The 19,207-nt window shown below is 45.7% G+C and overlaps 1 protein-coding gene across 2 annotated transcripts in view; it reads right to left on the minus strand.

Annotated features, from left to right (window-relative positions):
* LOC135525576 (nesprin-1-like) overlaps positions 1-19,207 on the minus strand; it is a 223,133-nt gene that overhangs the window by 64,798 nt on the left and 139,128 nt on the right. For both annotated transcript variants that reach the window (XM_064953273.1, XM_064953274.1), the window contains 18 exons: positions 18,916-19,059; positions 18,509-18,688; positions 18,127-18,249; positions 17,222-17,335; positions 13,469-13,630; positions 13,066-13,257; positions 12,554-12,739; positions 9,848-10,051; positions 9,058-9,177; positions 8,802-8,902; positions 8,485-8,638; positions 8,182-8,304; positions 7,772-7,927; positions 7,251-7,460; positions 6,743-6,844; positions 6,464-6,583; positions 6,071-6,271; positions 5,604-5,777 (listed from right to left, as the gene is read on the minus strand). In XM_064953273.1, coding sequence (XP_064809345.1) covers positions 5,604-5,777; positions 6,071-6,271; positions 6,464-6,583; positions 6,743-6,844; positions 7,251-7,460; positions 7,772-7,927; positions 8,182-8,304; positions 8,485-8,638; positions 8,802-8,902; positions 9,058-9,177; positions 9,848-10,051; positions 12,554-12,739; positions 13,066-13,257; positions 13,469-13,630; positions 17,222-17,335; positions 18,127-18,249; positions 18,509-18,688; positions 18,916-19,059 — 2,766 coding nt within the window. The remainder of the gene's footprint in view (positions 1-5,603; positions 5,778-6,070; positions 6,272-6,463; positions 6,584-6,742; positions 6,845-7,250; positions 7,461-7,771; positions 7,928-8,181; positions 8,305-8,484; positions 8,639-8,801; positions 8,903-9,057; positions 9,178-9,847; positions 10,052-12,553; positions 12,740-13,065; positions 13,258-13,468; positions 13,631-17,221; positions 17,336-18,126; positions 18,250-18,508; positions 18,689-18,915; positions 19,060-19,207) is intronic.

Here is a 19,207-nt window from a genome sequence, read left to right on the forward strand (position 1 = left end):
ACTCCTTCAAGGCCCTGACCTGGCAAACACGCTTATAGGAGTCTTGCTAAGATTTCGGCAAGAGCACATTGCCATGATGGCAGACATCGAAGGAATGTTCCATCAAGTACGTGTCCATGAAGATTACTTAGACTTCCTGCGATTCCTATGGTGGCCGGACGGTGATACTAACAAAAGATTGGAGGAGTACAGAATGAAGGTTCATCTTTTCGGTGCTATATCCTCTCCAAGTTGTGCAAACTTTGCACTGCGAAAGACTGCAGAAGACAACTGTGAGAGGTACAATGAAGAGGTGATTCAAACAGTCAAGTCCAACTTCTATGTTGATGACTGCCTCAAGTCAGTGGCCACAGAAGAACAAGCCATAGCCCTCACAAAAAACCTCAGGGTTGTGTGCTCTCAGGGTGGGTTCAAATTGACCAAGTGGGTCAGCAACAGCCGCACTGTGCTGGCTTCTATCCCTGATGAACACAAAGCCAAGCAGATAAAGGAATTGGACCTGGACAGAGAAAAGCTGCCTGTTGAAAGAGCACTTGGAATCCGATGGAACATTGAAAGAGATGCATTTACCTTCCGGGTCACTGTCAAGAACAGACCCCTTACAAGAAGAGGTATTCTCTCAACTGTCAGCTCTATTTATGATCCATTAGGTTTCCTCGCCCCATTTGTATTAAAGGCAAAGCAAATTCTTCAAGTGCTCTGCAAGCTAAAGTGTGGATGGGACGAAGTCATCCCTGAAGAACACTCTATTTCATGGCAGAAATGGCTCTCAGAGCTGGACCAGCTCTCCAGATTCCAGATAGACAGGTGTATGAAGCCTGAGAACTTTGGTCAAGTCATGACGGCACAGCTGCATCACTTCGGTGATGCAAGTGAACAAGGTTATGGCACGGCAAGCTACCTTAGGTTCACAAATGGTACGGAAAAGGTTCACATTGCATTCATCCTGGGGAAATCAAGGGTGACTCCACTCAAGCAGATGACAATCCCCAGACTGGAACTTGCTGCAGCAACATTGGCAGTGCGAGTGGACAGGATGTTAAGGTTGGAGCTCCAGATTGAACTTGAGGAGTCAACTTTTTGGACTGACAGCCAGTCTGTGCTAAAATACATCCGTAATGATACCAAGAGATTCCATACCTTTGTGGCTAATAGGGTTGCTATGATCCGTGACCTATCGAAAGCAAAACAGTGGAGGTATTTGAACTCCAAACACAACCCAGCCGATGATGCCTCAAGAGGATTACATGTTGAAATGTTCCTGAACTCAAAGAGATGGCGCAATGGACCAGAATTCCTGGAGAAACCAGAAACTCAATGGCCGAAAGTCCCCGAGGAGCTTAACTCCATCCCTCCGGATGATCCAGAGGTGAGGGAAGACGTAATCGTAAACAGTACAAGTGTGGAAGAAAAGAGTCCAACCAGCAAACTGATTGAGTACTATTCAACATGGAACAGCTTGAAGAAAGCAGTTGCCTGGATGCTGAAACTGAAGAAACGTCTTCTACAGTTAAGCCAGAAAAGGAAAATTCTCTCTCAAACTGATCCAGATCAGAGTCTGACAAACTCACTGAAGGAACAAATTGACAAGTTCAAACTGACGTTTGGAAAAGAAAGTCTGTCTGTGGATGACCTAGATGAAGCAGAAAAGGTCATCATCCGATTTGAACAACGACAGCACTTTAAACAAGAAATTGCACTAGTTGTGAAAGGAAAACAATGTGCCAAGAGAAGTGGCTCAATCTGTAAGCTTGATCCAATTGTTGACAATGGCATTCTGAGAGTAGGAGGAAGGTTAAGCAAAGCTGCTATGCCTACGGAACTAAAGAATCCTATGATCCTTCCAAAAGACTCCTACATCTCTAGACTGATCTTACTCCATATCCATGAGCAGGTTGGCCACTCTGGGAGAGGTCACATGCTTTCTAGACTTCGCCAGCGATATTGGATACCCTGTGCCAACTCTTTAGCAAGGAAGATCCTTAAGAGCTGTGTCTTTTGCAGGCGGATGCAAGCTAGAGCTGGAGAACAGAAGATGGCCGACCTTCCACAAGATCGGGTGTCACCTGATTTGCCGCCTTTCACCCATGTGGGCATAGATTACTTCGGCCCCATAGAGGTGAAGCGAGGCCGCGTTCATGTGAAGCGGTATGGTGTGATCTTTACTTGCCTTGTGAGTCGAGCTGTCCATCTAGAAGTTGCTAGTTATCTGGATACTGATTCCTGCATCAATGCCCTGCGCAGGTTTATCTGTCGAAGGGGCCCAGTAACAAGTATCAGAACAGACAATGGCACCAACTTTGTTGGAACACACAGAGAGCTAGGGGAAGCTATGAAAGCGCTGGATCACAGCAAGATTCAAAATGAATTACTGAAGGAAGGAGTGACATGGTCATTCAACCCTCCCTCTGGAGCCCACCATGAGGGGGTATGGGAGAGGTTTATCCGACTGGTGAAAAAGATCCTCTATTCAGTCCTTAAAGAGCAAGTACTGGATGATGAGGCTTTGCAGACCGCCTTGTGTGAAGTTGAGGCGATTATGAACGACAGACCAATCACTACTGTAACAAATGACCCTAATGATCTAGAACCCCTGACTCCGAACCATCTGCTTCATCTGAAAGCTAAGCCAGTCCTGCCACCAGGACTATTCCAGAGAAGCGACCTATACACACGAAGGAGATGGAAGCAAGTACAATATATCACTGACCTCTTCTGGAAGAGATGGATCAGGAGTATCTTCCACTTATGCAGGAGCGGAACAAGTGGAACAAAACTAAGAGAAACTTCAGTCCTGGTGACCTCGTGGTCATCGTCGATGACACCGCCCCAAGGAACTCCTGGCTAATGGGGCGTGTGGTGGAGGCCTTGCCAGGGGCCAAAGGTCTTGTCCGGAGCGTCATGGTTAAGACTAAGACCAATATCTTACAGAGACCTATCAATAAACTCTGTCTGCTCCTTGAGGCGACTGAGTGAAACACACACACACACACACAGTGCTCCATCTTAGAATCACGTGCACCTCTGATTCGTTGATGTCGTACTCTTACATTCTTTGATGTCCAAAAATGTATGACGTCAAACTCTTGACATTTTTGGAAGTTGAACACCTTTACACTTCAACTCAGACTGAGATCTATGAACTCTTTTTCTACATGGCACCTTGTATATTTGTATATAGCTATCAACTGTAATAGTGCTCTGGTATAGAATGTTTTGTGTATTGGCTCTATGTCTGAATATTAAGTAATTGTTGTGCATTCAGGCAGTCAACAATTAGGGGCCGGTATGTTAGAGCCGATTTGGACATATTTGCGTAAAAGACTGAACATATGGAGCTCCATGTATATTTGTGTAAATATATTAAATATTAATGTAAATGATGAAATATTAGGTACGTACCATTATGATTTATATTTACCTGATTTGAGATATATTCATTTGTTGTTTGTGTAACTCAGTTTTTGTCCCCCCCTCTTGCCTATTCATTGTATTGTGGTAAGTGTGTTAGGATAAAGGCAGGAAGTTGGGCCTTTGGGAGGAGGAGTCCTTGCTAGATGCGGGAGCGGTATAGTTTTTTGAACATACATCCATACATACATCCATACATACATACATCCATACAGACAGGTCATAATATGTATTTTCCATATCAAGTATTCTCTGCTTTAAGTTGATTGGAGAATAATTTATTTGTTAGATATAAGAAGAATAAACATTTTTGTTGCACCATATCCCTGGATGTCATCGAATGTTTGGCCGTTTGGGAAACCTTGAGTGTGGACTGTATGCGTACCAAACAACCCCGCTTCAGGCTTGGGCAGTGGCTATGGTAAAGACAAAAGGAAGCCACTACACTACTACTACAGTACATATACTACTACTACAGTACATATAGTACTACTACTACAACACATATACTAATACTACAGTACATATAGTACTAGTACAGTACATATAGTACTACTACTACTACACACATACTAATACTACAGTACATATAGTACTACTACTACTACACATATACTAATACTACAGTACATATAGTACTAGTACAGTATATATAGTACTAGTACAGTACATATAGTACTACTACTACTACTACTACTACTACTACTACTACTACTACTACTACTACTATGACAGCAGTCCCTTTTTTAGGACCATGTCTTTCAAAGATAATTCGTAAAAATCCAAATAACTTCACAGATCTTCATTGTAAAGGGTTTAAACAGTGTTTCCCCTGCTTGTTCAATGAACCATAAACAATTAATGAACAAGCACCTGTGGAACAGCTTACAGACGGTAGGCAATTAAGGTCACAGTTATGAAAACTTAGGACACTAAAGAGGCCTTTCTACTGACTCTGAAAAACACCAAAATAAAGATGCCCAGGGTCACTGCTCATCTGTGTAAACGTGCCTTAGGCATACTGCAAGGAGGGATGAGGACTGCATATGTGGCCAGGTCAATAAATTGCAATGTCAGTACTGTGAGACGCCTAAGACAGCGCTACAGGGAGACAGGATGGAGAGCTGATCATCCTCACAGTGGCAGACCACGTGTAACAACACCTGTACAGGATCGATACATCCAAACATCACACCTGCGGGACAGGTACAGGATGGCAACAACAACTGCCCAATTTACACCAGGAACGCACAATCCCTCAGTCAGTGCTCAGACTGTCCGCAATAGGCTAAGAGAGACGGGACTGAGGGCTTGTAGGCCTATTGTAAGGCAGGCATCAGACATCAACGGCAACAACGTCGCCTATGGGCACAAACCCACCGTCGCTGGACCAGACAGGACTGGCAAAAAGTACTCTTCACTGATGAGTCGCGGTTTTGTCTCACCAAGAGTGATGGTCGGATTCGCGTTTATCGTCGAAGGAATGAGCGTTACACCGAGGCCTGTACTCTGGAGCGGGATTGATATGGAGGTGGAGGATCCGTCATGGTCTGGGGTGGTGTGTCACAGCATCATCGGACTGAGCTTGTTGTCATTGCAGGCAATCTCAACGCTGTGTGTTACAGGGAAGACATCCTCCTCCCTCATGTGGTACCTGTCCTGCAGGCTCATCCTGACATGAACCTCCAGCATGACAATTCCACCAGCCATACTGCTCGTTCTGTGGGTGATTTCCTGCAAGACAGGAATGTCAGTGTTCTGCCATGGCCAGCGAAGAGCCCGGATCTCAATCCCATTGAGACCTGTTGGATCGGAGGGTGAGGGCTAGGGCCAATCCCCCCCAGAAATGTCTGGGAACTTGCAGGTGCCTTGGTGGAAGAGTGGGGTAACATCTCACAGCAAGAACCATGATGAGGAGATGCACTGCAGTACTTAATGCAGCTGGTGGCCACACCAGATACTGACTGTTACTTTTGATTTTGACCACCCCTTTGTTCAGGGACAAATTATTCCATTAATGTTAGTCACATGTCTGTGGATCTTGTTCAGGTTATGTCTCAGTTGTTGAATCTTGTTATTTTCATACAAATATTTACATGTTAAGTTTGCTGAATATAAAAGCAGTTGACATTGAGAGGACGTTTCTTTTCTAGCTGAGTTTAGTACTACTACTACAACAACAACTCTCCTACCTCCAGTATGTACTCCAGTGCCACCCCTCTCCTGTGGGCCTGTTTGAGGACTCCCTGGGCCAGGGTCAGTATCTCCTCCAGAGCCTGCTTCTCTCTGGGAACCACCAGGCCACTGATCTTCCTGAAGAACGTCTCCGTCAGGATCATGTGGGACTCCAGACTCTGGAAGAACTCCTGGAGAGAGAGAAAAACACTCTTGAGCAATACTGCAATGAAGATGGTGTTAACTAGGCTCCCCCGAGCCAGCCAGCTTTCCTGGAGCAGAGGTTACGGTCATTGCCTTTGGTCATGGTGACCAAAGTTTGAGTTTGAGCTGCGCTCAGGGACTTTGCACTATTCACACAGAGATCCTAAAATTCTGTCGTCTTGAATTGCTTTTTGACTTATAGTAAAATACTTTGATGTATTTTATTAATTGTATTATTCAAGTTATTGTAAATCTACTTCTATGGAAGGTTAAAGTCTACCTTGTGTTTGTCAAGGAAAATCTGAACTTCCTCCACAGAGCTGGCGATGACCCTCTGGTCGCCGGCCATCTTGTCTTGAGCAGTGTCCACCAGGTCAGCCAGGTCCTGCAGAGCCCTCTCATATTGCCCCTTCAGAGCCATGTTATGGTTCAGGCTGCTACGCCGCGAGCCCACCGTCATCACCAACTCCTCATAGGCATCCTGTAGATGAGGAGAAGAAGAAGAAGGAGAAGAAGAAGGAGGCGGAAAAGACATACAGATATAATATGATTCATTCATGTTAATGCAGTGTGTGTGTAAAAATACACTGGTGAATAATTTTGTGTTTGTGTCTGTGTGTTTGTCTGTGTGTATTTTGTGTGTGTGAACTGTCTGTATGGAGAGGTCAGATACCTGTAGCTTGAGCATCTCGTTGGTGGACATCTGTTCTGCCTGTAGTTCTGTTCCTCTTGTTTTCAGCTGGGTGATCCTCTGCTCAAATTCTCTCAAACCCTCCTCAGCCTCAGCTATGACCTACCAGACAAAACCAAGACTGGTTAGCATCTTATAAAATGTATTTTTATTATCTTTAATAATAAGAGCAGGAAGAACTTAAAGAGAGGAAATTAAAGCCTGCAGTTATAATGCATTGTAAGATTTGTCATGAGTACGTATGACTGCCTGATGTGTCACCTCAAGCTGTTTGGATCCTGGTCTGGCCGTGGCTCCCGCCAACGTCTGAAGGATCTGGCACTTGGTGTCGGTTAAATCAGCAAGGACAAGCTGTGACTCCGTCTGCATTAACCAATACAAGATAAACTCAATGCATTGCTTATACAGAGATACAGTACGTGAGATAGTAATATAACACTTAATGACAGTTTCCTGGACCCAGCTTAAGGCCATTCCTGGACTTAAAACCACTTTCAACTAAGCAAGCTTTTTAGTCCAAGAATAGGCTTGATCAGAGTCCAGAAACTGTCTCAAAAGGGGACAAGTACACCACATGTACAGTATCCTAACCTGTTAGTCTGTGGCTAAGTTCCTGCATAACAGTACAATGACTAGAGACAAGTACACCACATGTACATATAGAGTAACCTAACCTGTTAGTCTGTGGCTAAGTTCCTGCATAATAGTACAAAAGTACACCACATGTACATATAGAGTATCCTGACCATGGACTATGATCCTAACGTACCTGGTAGGCAGTGAGTTCCTGCATCCTAGTCCTCATGTGTTCACAGTGTCGCTCCAGGGCAGAGTCCAGAGTTTGCAGCCTCTCTGTCAGACAGTCCAGTGTGTCCTCTAACAGGACCTGGTCCTCCGCACATAGCCCTGTAGGTTGGCCTAGGAGACCCCGACTGTGGCTCACCACCCCAGTCACCTCATTGACATCCCTCCCTAAGGCCTGGAAGAAACCGACATGACAGAATCACCAAACATCCCTGGCACCAGGTGAAACACAGGAATGGAAGAAGAATTGGAAAGAGTCTTTATTTGCTCCCTAAACCTTCCCCTTTGCCTATACAGAAGCTCCACCACTACACTGCTTATATCTATACAGATCCTTCAGATCTGAACATCTCAAAAGGGCTAGGATGATTAGGGACCGGCTGGCTGTTTCTAAAGACCATGATCACATTCTGAGATGACATAATACTAAGAGAGTAGACGTTGTGTGCTTTGTGAAAAAGGATGTTAAGTGTTGCTGTGGTCTACCTCCTGGTTTTGTAGCTGTGTCTCAGCATTCTCCGTCAGCAGCGTAGGACCAGAGAACAGGGTGTTCTCTACATCATCCAGCCAGGAGGAGGTCGCTGACACAGCCTGGTAGAGATGCTGCTCCATGGGGATCACCTTACCCTCAGAGACCCCAGTCTTTGACAGAGATACCAGTGTTGGGGTCAATTCCAATTCAATACAGTCAATTCAAGAAGTAAACAGAAACTCCCATTTCAATTCAGTCAATTCAGGAAGGATTTACCGAGCTGAAATGGAATTGTCCCCATTCCTGATAGATACAGTGCATAGCTGAACTGTATATTTCCATACGTAAACATAATTCAAAAACAGAAAACAAGGATAACATACAGTACAATAACAGTGATGTTATAGTGCTGTTATTAACCTACTTGACAAGACATCTCCTCCATCGTTTGGCTGAAACCCTCATATAACATCTTCAGTGAAGATGTGTCCTCTGTTTTACAGATCTCTGCTTTAAACAGGGTCCCAGCGGCAGTTCTGGAGGAAACCTGTAACAGAGTACGGCCACGTCACTGTCAGACATCACACTACCTCAGAGGGTATGAGTTCATAGTGATTTATAAAAGTACTTGCTACAGCTCAGCGGCTAAATCTGGTTGAAACCAGAACAGCCTTTTAACCAGTGTTGCCCGCTGGGAGTAGGCATTGATGGATGGTGAGGTCAGTACTTGTTGCTTGTGGTCTTGTTCCAGGGTTTTCTGTAGGAGCTGGAGCTTGGTGCTCAGTTCTTTCCTCAGGCTCTCCCACCTCTGTCTCATCTGGTACTGGGCAGCCCGGGTCTCTCGCTCCAGCAGTATCTCCGGAGAGCAGGGCTCCGTCATACTGCACACCAAAACATAACATGAAGCAAAAAACCTCAACAGACCAAAAACATATACAACATCACATAACGTAAAAACATGACACAGTGTGGAAGATAAAGTGCTGGAAAGTCAACAGAATCTCCATGTCAGACCATTGATGCGGTTCTCTCAGGTGTTTATACCTGACACTGCTAGGTGAGGCCTGCTTTATCAGGATCTCCTCTCCTCTACTGGCTACAGACTGTAACAGCTTCTTCTGTTCAGCTAGCTGCTCCTCCAGCTCCTAAACAACAACAACACACCAACGTGATCAGTCTGCTTCTCTTTGAATGAATGATAGAATGAATGAATGAACAAACTAACAAACAAACAGGATCTTTCAGATACGGACATGGCATTGATAGTGTGAGTATGTGTGAGAGAGAAATAATTCCCTACCCTCTGTCTCTGGAGGCTGTCCTGGTGGTGTTGTGAGAGTGTGATGTGGGCCTGGACCAGGCAGTCCTGCACGATGGGCCCCTGAGACAGAGTGGAGTCAGACTCACTCTCCTCCTGGTCCTGCAGAGAGCCATGGAACCGGACACAGGCAGAGAGAGGGTTATTTATGGAAACAGTTGTGAGCAAAAAGACAAGAGATATGGTTATTCATGTAAGGATTCCTTTGATTCATATCTTGACAACAAGACCGACCAAACATCAAGGCTAGGTTAAGATTATTTGAGTAGATTTAGATCAAACTCTTGTTATTTTGATTTGTAAACCTCAAACAAGAGAACAAGACACATAATGCAAGCAAATTTGTTTGCAATCCAGTTCACCCAATAACATCCCTGCTAACATTAGCCACCGTAAAGACCAGGAGGAGACAAACGGGCATCATGCTAAAGGCTCAGAGGAGAAAGAAGACACTAGAAGGGGCTCAGCACAGAGACATCACATCTACTCAGTGACACGTTCATCTCCTGGAAAGCATCCTATGCTAGAGTGGCCTGCTTGTCAAACAAGGCGAAAGCATTAGACATTAGATGGGTAAAACTTAGGATATTGACCTGGTGAAGATCCTTTTAGGGATTGAAATGTGAACTAACCTAATAAAGGTACGTGTTTAGAGTTTGTTTTTTAAAATCCTCCATTGACACCAATACATGGTTTACTCTTAAACGTAATCACATGCATCTCACAGAGAGCACTTTAGTGAGAGTTACAGGTATCCAGAAAAAAGCCTGACCTGGATGTTGATGTGTTTGTCCTGCAGCATCCTCTGCAGCTCCAGTAGATTTCCCTTCAGCGTCCGCAGCTTCCTGGCCAGCTGCTCTGTGTCCTCCCTCATGTCCATCCGCGTCTCCTGCCTTCCCTCCAGAAGCAGGCTCTCGCTGCGCATGGTCAGCTCCGAAAGGGCCACCACCTTCTGCTCTATCTCCTGCAGCATGTTCTGGAGCAGCAAGAGAGAGGCCAGCTCAAACATGGTGCTGCCTTCCAAGTGGATCCTTCAGTCAATCAGGCACCAGGCAGGCAGTTAACCAGGCCCACCAGGCAGACAGTTAACCAGGCAGACAGTTAACCAGGCAGACAGTTAACCGGGCCCACCAGGCAGACAGTTAACCAGGCAGACAGTTAACCGGGCCCACCAGGCAGACAGTTAACCAGGCCCACCAGGAAGCCAGTTAACTGGACCCAAAGGCCCATGGTCTGTATAGACCCCTTCATTAGCAGCAGGTCTCTCATCATTGTAGGGCCACCTCCTTACCAACACCCTCGCCTCCCTAACAACACAGCACACTACCACTAATCCCATGTTCAGCATACATGTTCCCGCTCAAGTATTGATTCCCAAGTGGCCTGGATCACAATACGTCCTTGCAATGAAAATATACTGGAGCTACCACAGAAGACCCAAAGTAAATGTTGCCTCAAAGATTTCTACATGAAGGGTTAATCCTCCATTAAGATGAGACCCATAGCCTTGCCTAAGTGTATATCGGTAAGTTAAACAGGTCTCTTCAAGAAAGGGAGTGGCTCCCCCCTCCCCCTCATCCTCCCCCCTCCCTGCCTATCAGTTGGGATTCCCTACTTTGATATTCCAGTAGGCTGGCCCACTTCCGCCACCAACCAATCCCTGCAGTCGGAATTCGATTAATCTGACGAATAAGCCCCCTTGCTGACCCGGCCCCTATGTTGTCACTGAATAGGCCCCATGTAGAGACATGAAAGACATCTGCATAACTCGACTAGTGTTACAGCCACTTAGTATCCTAACGAACCCCCTGAAGGCAGCCCCGCCCTGTAACTATGCTGCTTTACACTCTTGTTCACTGCTGCCAGGTTCCTACCCCGCGGGGTCGATCCATACGTGAGAGGCAGAATCAGAAAGCAGGAGTTATAGTGAGATTTAATCATTGGACGTTAAATGAACGGCTGGGTAAAAGGGGAAAACTCATGTGAATCACTGAGGAACTGTTAAACAAAGGGACTGTGCATGTGTGTGTCTGTGCATATTTGCGTCCGTGTGTGTGGGTGCGTGCCTGTGTGTGTGTGTGTGCGAGTGTGTGTCTGTGCATATTTGCGTCCGTGTGTGTGGGTGCGTGCCTGTGTGTGTGTGTGTGCGAGTGTGTGTCTGTGCATATTTGCGTCCGTGTGTGTGCGTGCGTGCATGTGTGTGTGCATGTGTGTGTCTGTGCATATTTGCGTCCGAGTGTGTGCGTGCGTGCATGTGTGTGTGCATGTGTGTGTCTGTGCATATTTGCGTCCGTGTGTGTGGGTGCGTGCCTGTGTGTGTGTGTGTGCGAGTGTGTGTCTGTGCATATTTGCGTCCGTGTGTGTGGGTGCGTGCCTGTGTGTGTGTGTGTGCGAGTGTGTGTCTGTGCATATTTGCGTCCGTGTGTGTGCGTGCGTGCATGTGTGTGTGCATGTGTGTGTCTGTGCATATTTGCGTCCGAGTGTGTGCGTGCGTGCATGTGTGTGTGCATGTGTGTGTCTGTGCATATTTGCGTCCGAGTGTGTGCGTGCCTGCATGTGTGTGTGTGTGTGTGTGCATGTGTGTGTCTGTGCATATTTGCGTCCGTGTGTGTGGGTGCGTGCCTGTGTGTGTGTGTGTGCATGTGTGTGTCTGTGCATATTTGCGTCCGTGTGTGTGGGTGCGTGCCTGTGTGTGTGTGTGTGCATGTGTGTGTCTGTGCATATTTGCGTCCGTGTGTGTGGGTGCGTGCCTGTGTGTGTGTGTGTGTGCATGTGTGTGTCTGTGCATATTTGCGTCCGTGTGTGTGCGTGCGTGCATGTGTGTGTGCATGTGTGTGTCTGTGCATATTTGCGTCCGTGTGTGTGGGTGCGTGCCTGTGTGTGTGTGTGCGAGTGTGTGCGTGCGTTTGTGCATGTGTGAGTGCGTGCGTGTGCGTGTGCGTTTGTGCATGTGTGTGTCTGTGCATATTTGCGTCCATGTGTGTGGGTGCGTGCCTCTGTGTGTGTGTGCGCGTGTGTGTCTGTGCATATTTGCGTCCGTGTGTGTGCGTGCATGCCTGTGTGTGTGCATGTGTGTGTCTGTGCATATTTGCGTACGAGTGTGTGCGTGCATGCCTGTGTGTGTGCATGTGTGTGTCTGTGCATATTTGCGTCCGAGTGTGTGGGTGCGTGCCTGTGTGTGTGCGCGTGTGTGTGCGTGCGTGCGTTTGTGCATGTGTGAGTGCGTGCGTGCGTGCATTTGTGCAGGTGTGTGTGTGCGAGTGTGCGTGCGTGCATGCGTTTGTGCATGTGTGAGTGCGTGTGCGTGTGTGTGCGTGCATTTGTGCATGTGTGAGTGTGCGTGTGTGTGCGTGCGTTTGTGCATGTGTGAGTGCGTGCGTGTGCGTGTGTGAGTGCGTGCGTGCGTGTGTGTGCGTTTGTGCATGTGTGAGTGCGTGCGTGTGCGTGCGTTTGTGTGTAGGGGGACCTCTGTTCTAACCTGGCCGTCTATGAGTTGCTCCTCCTCAGCACTGGGACGGAGGGCTTCGCGGGTGCTGAGCAGCCATTGGTCCATCTGGTCAGCTTGGTTGAGGTAACGTCGTAAGGTCTGCTCCTGATGCTGCTCCTCTAGATGGTCACTGACATGCTCCTGATGCTGCTCCTCTAGACGGTCACTGACACGCTCCTGTACAGACCAGGGAAGCACGTGACAAGACATCACATGAAATATGCTAGGCACAGCTAGTTATGCTCACGAAGCTTGACTCCTCAATTTACATACTTTTAATGGCCATCTCAACTTAGACACTCAAACCTTCAAATCTACTGCTTAATTAACATCAAATCAAAATCAAATCAAATTTTGTTTGTCAAGTGCACAATCTTACTATGAAAAGCAAAAATTTGATAAATAAACTAAAGGAAAAATAGTAACACAATAAAATATCAATAAAAATCTGAGACTGTCAGTGCCCCTATCTGCTACAGATACAGAACCCAGAGATTCACTACCTCCGGTAGCTGTCGTTCTCCTGAGGCCTTCATCTGTATGGTGGCCATCCTCTCAGACAGGACAGTGAGGGTGGACTGCATGGCCAGCTGGTGGGCCGTGTCGTCCACAGCATCAGAACCAAGCTGGTCTGAGAAGCTGGTCTGCAGCTTGTCTATCTCCTCCTGCAGCCTCTGAACCTCCTCCACCACGGCCTGGTAGAGGGAATAACAGTGTTAGTTAGGATGGGAAGGCTATGCTGAGCTCTGAGCATTGATTAGGGTTGGAACCATAACATCACATTGTAGTTGACGAATATGGAAAACATAGGGTCATGAGCATATCGAGAGGTCATGCGGAAATTGGTTTCTTGAGCATAGTGAAATGTTATGTTTTCAGTCTCAAGCGATACTGATACTCCCTTACCTGATGGGCTTCCATATGACTATCTGTGCTCCGGTCAGCCTCCAGTGGCTTGTTGAGTTTGGCCTCGATGGCCTCCATCTTAGAGGAGATAGACTGAAGAGAACCCTGGTTGCACTGCTTCTTCTCCAGCGCCTCATACAGAGACCTCTGCTTCTCACTGATCTGGACAGGAGAGGACATAGCAGTAGTCAAAAATAGTTGTACTTCACAGTTGATTTATAAACTTTTCCAAATAGTTGAGGTAGTGTGGCAGATGAATCAGAATTAGTTGGGTAACTAAGGGAAGAGAACAGAATGTAACATTGTCTTCATATGTGAATGTGTCTACCTATTCTTAAACCATGTGAAATGGCGTGGTTAATGGGGAACCAATTACTTGTCTCCACAATGTCTGTGTGCCAGTCACGCCCTCCTTTTCCCATTGGGGGAGGTGTATAGCAGTGTCTGGAAACATTGTATGTCCTCTCTGATCTGACACTTAACCTGGGACAGTGTATGACCTAGAGAAGTGGTTCTTAACCTTGTTGGAGGTACTGAACCCCACCAGTTTCATATTCGCATTCACCGAACCCTTCTTAAATTGAAAAAATAAAATATGATTTTTTCAAATTCAAAACATAGGTATATATTTTACTGGTGCACAAAATGAACTGCGTATCAACATCACTGTGTTCAAAGAACAAAGTCATCAAAACATGATTTTCACACAAAAACAAAAACATAATAATTAATATTCACTGCAAATCAGTGTGACTTCTGCTGTTGTCTTTCAGAGACCAGTTCAGAAATGTGCGGCTTCACCTTGGCAAGTGCCTCTCATGTCATTATCACAAATGAGTCTGTTCCTTTTCTTTGTTTTTATGTCCAGCATCCTCGAAAAGGATTGCTCGCAACGATATGTTGTGACAAACGGTATGAAAATCTCCAGAGCTTTCTTAGCAATAACAGGGTACGTTACCATTTGTTGACACCAAAACATTGAAAGCGTTGTTGTTCTGAAGAGTTGCTGGTGAACCTGGCTCTGCTGAATTTCAATGATTTCATCGAGGTATTCATCATTGACATCTGTTGTCTCAACACTAAACGTGAACGGCTGTCTCACCCATGCTGGATATGACTCTCGTAGGGAAGTATCCGTCGAGAGACTTTGCAACCTCACCTAAGTGCGTGGCAATTGCTTGCTTCAGTTCCGCGGGTTCAGAAATGTCTCCGGTTCCAGATACATCTTCGATCTGACTTACAGTCGTCCAGCAGGGGAAAGTTTGCGAAGTTATCGTTCTCTGTTTGTCGTTTCCATAACGGTAGGTTTTTTTGAAAAGCCTTCAGGGTTTCCTCCGCTTCGATGATGTTGACTCCACCGCCCTGCATCTTTTGATTGAGATGATTGAGAGCTGCAAAGATATCAGCCATGTACGCTAAAATGAGAATGACCTCAGAATTTTTTAAGCAATCTGCATGACAATGTTGGTGCTCTTGCAAAAACAGGGCTAATTCCACACGCACAGCAAAAACACGATTCAGCACCTGTCCCCGGGATAACCACCGAATGTTAGAATGGTACAGAAGTACCTCGAATTCAGAGCCCATTTCTTTACACAGCTCACTGAAGATGCGGTGCCTCAGAGCACTAGTTCGCACATAGTTCACGCATTCCACTACAATTTTTAATACTTCTGCCAGTTTTGGAGGCAAGGTTTTTGTTGCCAACGCATGCCTGTGCAGAATACAATGCGTAACAATGATGTGTGGTGCATCGGCTTTCACTAGCGCACCAAAACCAGACTTTCTTCCCAGCATGACTGGAGCTCCGTCCGAACAAACTGCAGAAACCATACCCACGAAAGATTGTTGTCTTTGAAGAAGTCATCCACAAGTTTCTTCACATAGGCTGCCTTAGTTGTTATTGTAAGAGGCTTACAAAATAAAAAAAATCTTTATCACGTCGTCTTTCACATAGCGCACGAATACAGCAAGCTGGCTTAGATTGGAAACGTCTGTGGTCTCGTCGAGTTGAAGGCTGAATTTTGCCGAGCTTGAAATCAGATCTGCAACTACTTGAGCCAAGATGTCTTTGCTAATGTCCTCTATTCTGTCGCTGATGGTGTCATTTGAAAGAGGAATTTGGGATAACTTAAGTTCAGCCTCTTTTCCCAGCATGATATTCGCCATCTTCAACACAGCTGGATTTATGAGTGTTTCACCAATGGTGTGTGGTTTGACCTGCTTTGCGATCAGGTAAGCAACTTCGGACGATGCTATGAGGATCAGTTTGTTGATGGGTACAAAGCCGAGAACAGGCAGAGTAGCCTTTTCATCGAATTCAGCGAGCTTTGTGTTCTTGTATTTTCCAAGAACACAACTGACTCCCATCACGTTCCGTTATACATGTGAATCCATATTGTACATATTTGTCCGACCACTTTCTTTTTTTGCTCGACATAGTAAGTATGAAGGGATTAAAATAAATAAAGATATCACAAGAAGTACCATCACGACAGTCACAAGTCGACTACTGAGCGCATCAAATTCCCTGCAGCACAGATAGGCCAAGCGATGTAACGTGATCACCTGCAGCCAATGATGGCCAAGAGGGGCGTGTCATCACGAATCTTATGAGTCAGATGTGTGTCTTGACCTCCGCTGAACCCCTGAGACTGACCACTGACCTAGAGGCTAGACCTAGAGGCTCACTACCCTCAGTGAATTTGTCCAGGAGAGGGGTCAAGAGGGGGTTTACTTGAGACGGGGGTATCTAGAGTTGATAATTGATATACTGTATGCCATTGGATGAGTTGGTGTTTTTGTACTATGAAGTACCTGGAACGAGATTAGAACCTCGTCTGAGGGACCAAACTGAACAATAATTTATAGCGAATGTTATCTGGCTAAGGGATACCCCTTTCTCAAGAAAAAGTATTTCTTTGTGAACAGTTCCTAAGATCTGTGGTTCATCATGTCAGTTGAGAGGAGTGTATCTTGGCTATAAAAGATCTTTGTATTTTTCTGTAGTCACTTTTCAATGGTTTATTAGAGATAGCGCATCATTGAAAGTCAAAAAGGCTATTGCAAAGCTTATTATTATTAAAGATGGAGTTTAAGTATAACTCTGTCTGGTGTGAAGTTTGTAACTCTCCTCATTTGGTTAAGCAAAAATATGCCACCACAGTAGTCAAACATAAAAGCAAGTAAGGATAGGACATACACTACCGTTCAAAAGTTTTGGGGTCACTTAGAAATGTCCTTGTTTTTCAAAGAAAAGCAAACAAAATGTCCATTAAAATAATATCAAATTGATCAGAAATACAGTGGAGACATTGTTAATAATGTTGTAAATGACTATTGTAGCTGGAAACGGCAGATTTATTTATGGAATATCTACATAGGCGTACAGAGGCCCATTATCAGCAACCATCACTCCTGTGTTCCAATGGCACGTTGTGTTAGCTAATCCACGTTTATCATCTTAAAAGGCTAATTGATCATTAGAAAACCCTTTTGCAATTATGTTAGCACAGCTGAAAAATGTTGTCCTGATTAAAGAATCAATAAAACTGGCCTTCTTTAGACTAGTTGAATATCTGTAGCATCAGCATTTGTGGGTTCGATTACAGGCTCACAAATGTCTTTCTTCTGAAACTCGTCAGTCTATTCTTGTTCTGAGAAATGAAGGCTATTCCTTGCGAGAAATTGCCAAGAAACTTTTGAACGGTAGTGTAGGTAGCAGCATAAATTAGGTATATATGAATTGCGTACCACATTCTCCAGGGTCTCCCACGAGCGCTGAAGGTCATCTAGATTAGCCTCAGATTCAAACATCGGGTCATTTAGCTCCTGTACGGGAGCTCTGGGGAGGGTGTCTCGTCCCATCTGAAAGAAGACAACACAAGTGAGCAAAGTAAGCCTACACAGATAGAGGAGTTGATGTGTAAGCCTTCAGAGATAGAGGAGTTGATGTGTAAGCCTACACAGATAGAGGAGTTGATGTGTAAGCCTACACAGATAGAGGAGTGGATGTGTAAGCCTTCACAGATAGAGGAGTTGATGTGTAAGCCTTCACAGATAGATGAGTTGATGTGTAAGCCTTCACAGATAGAGGGGTTGATGTGTAAGACTTCACAGATAGAGGGGTTGATGTGTAAGCCTTCACAGATAGAGGGGTTGATGTGTAAGCCTTCACAGAGAGGCACCATAGTGTTACTTGGTGTCTAGGTGGGTACACATTAAGGTATGTGGGCAGGCACTTTGTGGAGAAGTACAGTAGCCAGTAGCTATGTGTTAATCAGTGCTAATGCAATGCATTTAATACAGGATGACAGGGGATGGAGAATCCTTTCATCCCTCATGGTCTGCAGGGAAAGTGGAGAGAGAGAGACAGAGAGAGAGAGAGAGAGTAGAAGAGAGAGATTGCGAGATTAAGAGAGAGGGCAAGAGAGAGGGCGAGAGAGAGAGACAGAGAGAGAGAGAGAGAGAGAGAGTAGAAGAGAGAGATTGCGAGATTAAGAGAGAGGGCGAGAGAGAGGGCGAGAGAGAGAGACAGAGAGAGAGAGAGAGAGAGAGAGTAGAAGAGAGAGATTGCGAGATTAAGAGAGAGGGCGAGAGAGAGGGCGAGAGAGAGAGAGGGAGAGAGAGAGAGAGCAAGAGAGCTCAGTAGGTGATACCTGTGTGTGAGTGCTGGGAGAAGGGGAGCGACAGACAGGAGAGGAGATCTCACTGCTGGTACCCTCCTCCCCAGACTCCTCGGTGACCGGGGACAGAAGGGTGTGACAGCGGCCAGCCGTCATCTGACACACCGCAGGACAGTTAGGACAGATACACAAAGAGCATTCATGTTTTAGAGTCAGTCCATCACCAAGAACTCAGTAAGACTAGCACATTCAGTAACTTTGACAGACTGCATGCTAGCCGTGAGATTCCAGATTTGATGAAGGGTAGCAGGATTAACAGTGGAGTGATTTGTCTGAGTTAGTTAATTACCGGTAATCAGAAAATACATGCAGTACAAAACACATCATTAGTAAAGGAGGGGAGTCGGCCAGTCACCATAAGAACAGATGGTTTGTCTATGTCTCCATCCAGGTCCTCCACAGCAAGCCCCACCCGCTCCGTGTCACTCACAGTGAGTAGCATGGTGTCATGTTTGGCCTTCACAGTCAGCATCTTACACTTCGAATTCAGACTGGCTATCTCCTCCTGGTAACCCTTGATTTTCTGGGCCAGCTCCTGTTAGTAGCATCCCAATTACAGTCAGTGGTTATGGTCACAACAAGGGAGTTAAGCATCTATATACACTGTCGGCATACACTTATACAATGTTTATTTAGTTGTTTTTTTTACATTTGTTTTGGATACCTACTTATCAGAACCAGTACCAGAATCTAGAGGTTTTCAATTCCTTTGTATATGCTAAATGTCTTATTTTCTTCCACTGTCAATGTGGTGTAGTATACCTCATGGTGTAGGATCTGAGCCTGCAGTTCCTGGATAGTGCTGGTGGGAATGGGTCGGTCCTGGATGACCCTGTGGGCATCCTCTATCAGCCCCTGGAAGTGCTTCGCCTCCTGCTCATACTGCTCATACTGCACAACAGCCTCCTACAGAAGGACAGGAAATCAAGGAACGTCAATACTGGTGCACAATGAAGGATGTGAACTGTTTGTGGCTTGCAGGTGTGTCTAACCGGATTCAAAACTCTGGTCTTCTGTGTGCCTCAAGACTATGTTGTTACGTTGAGCTAAAACC

Source organism: Oncorhynchus masou, chromosome 32 (genome assembly GCF_036934945.1).
Source record: "Oncorhynchus masou masou isolate Uvic2021 chromosome 32, UVic_Omas_1.1, whole genome shotgun sequence".
Classification (NCBI taxonomy): domain Eukaryota; kingdom Metazoa; phylum Chordata; class Actinopteri; order Salmoniformes; family Salmonidae; genus Oncorhynchus; species Oncorhynchus masou.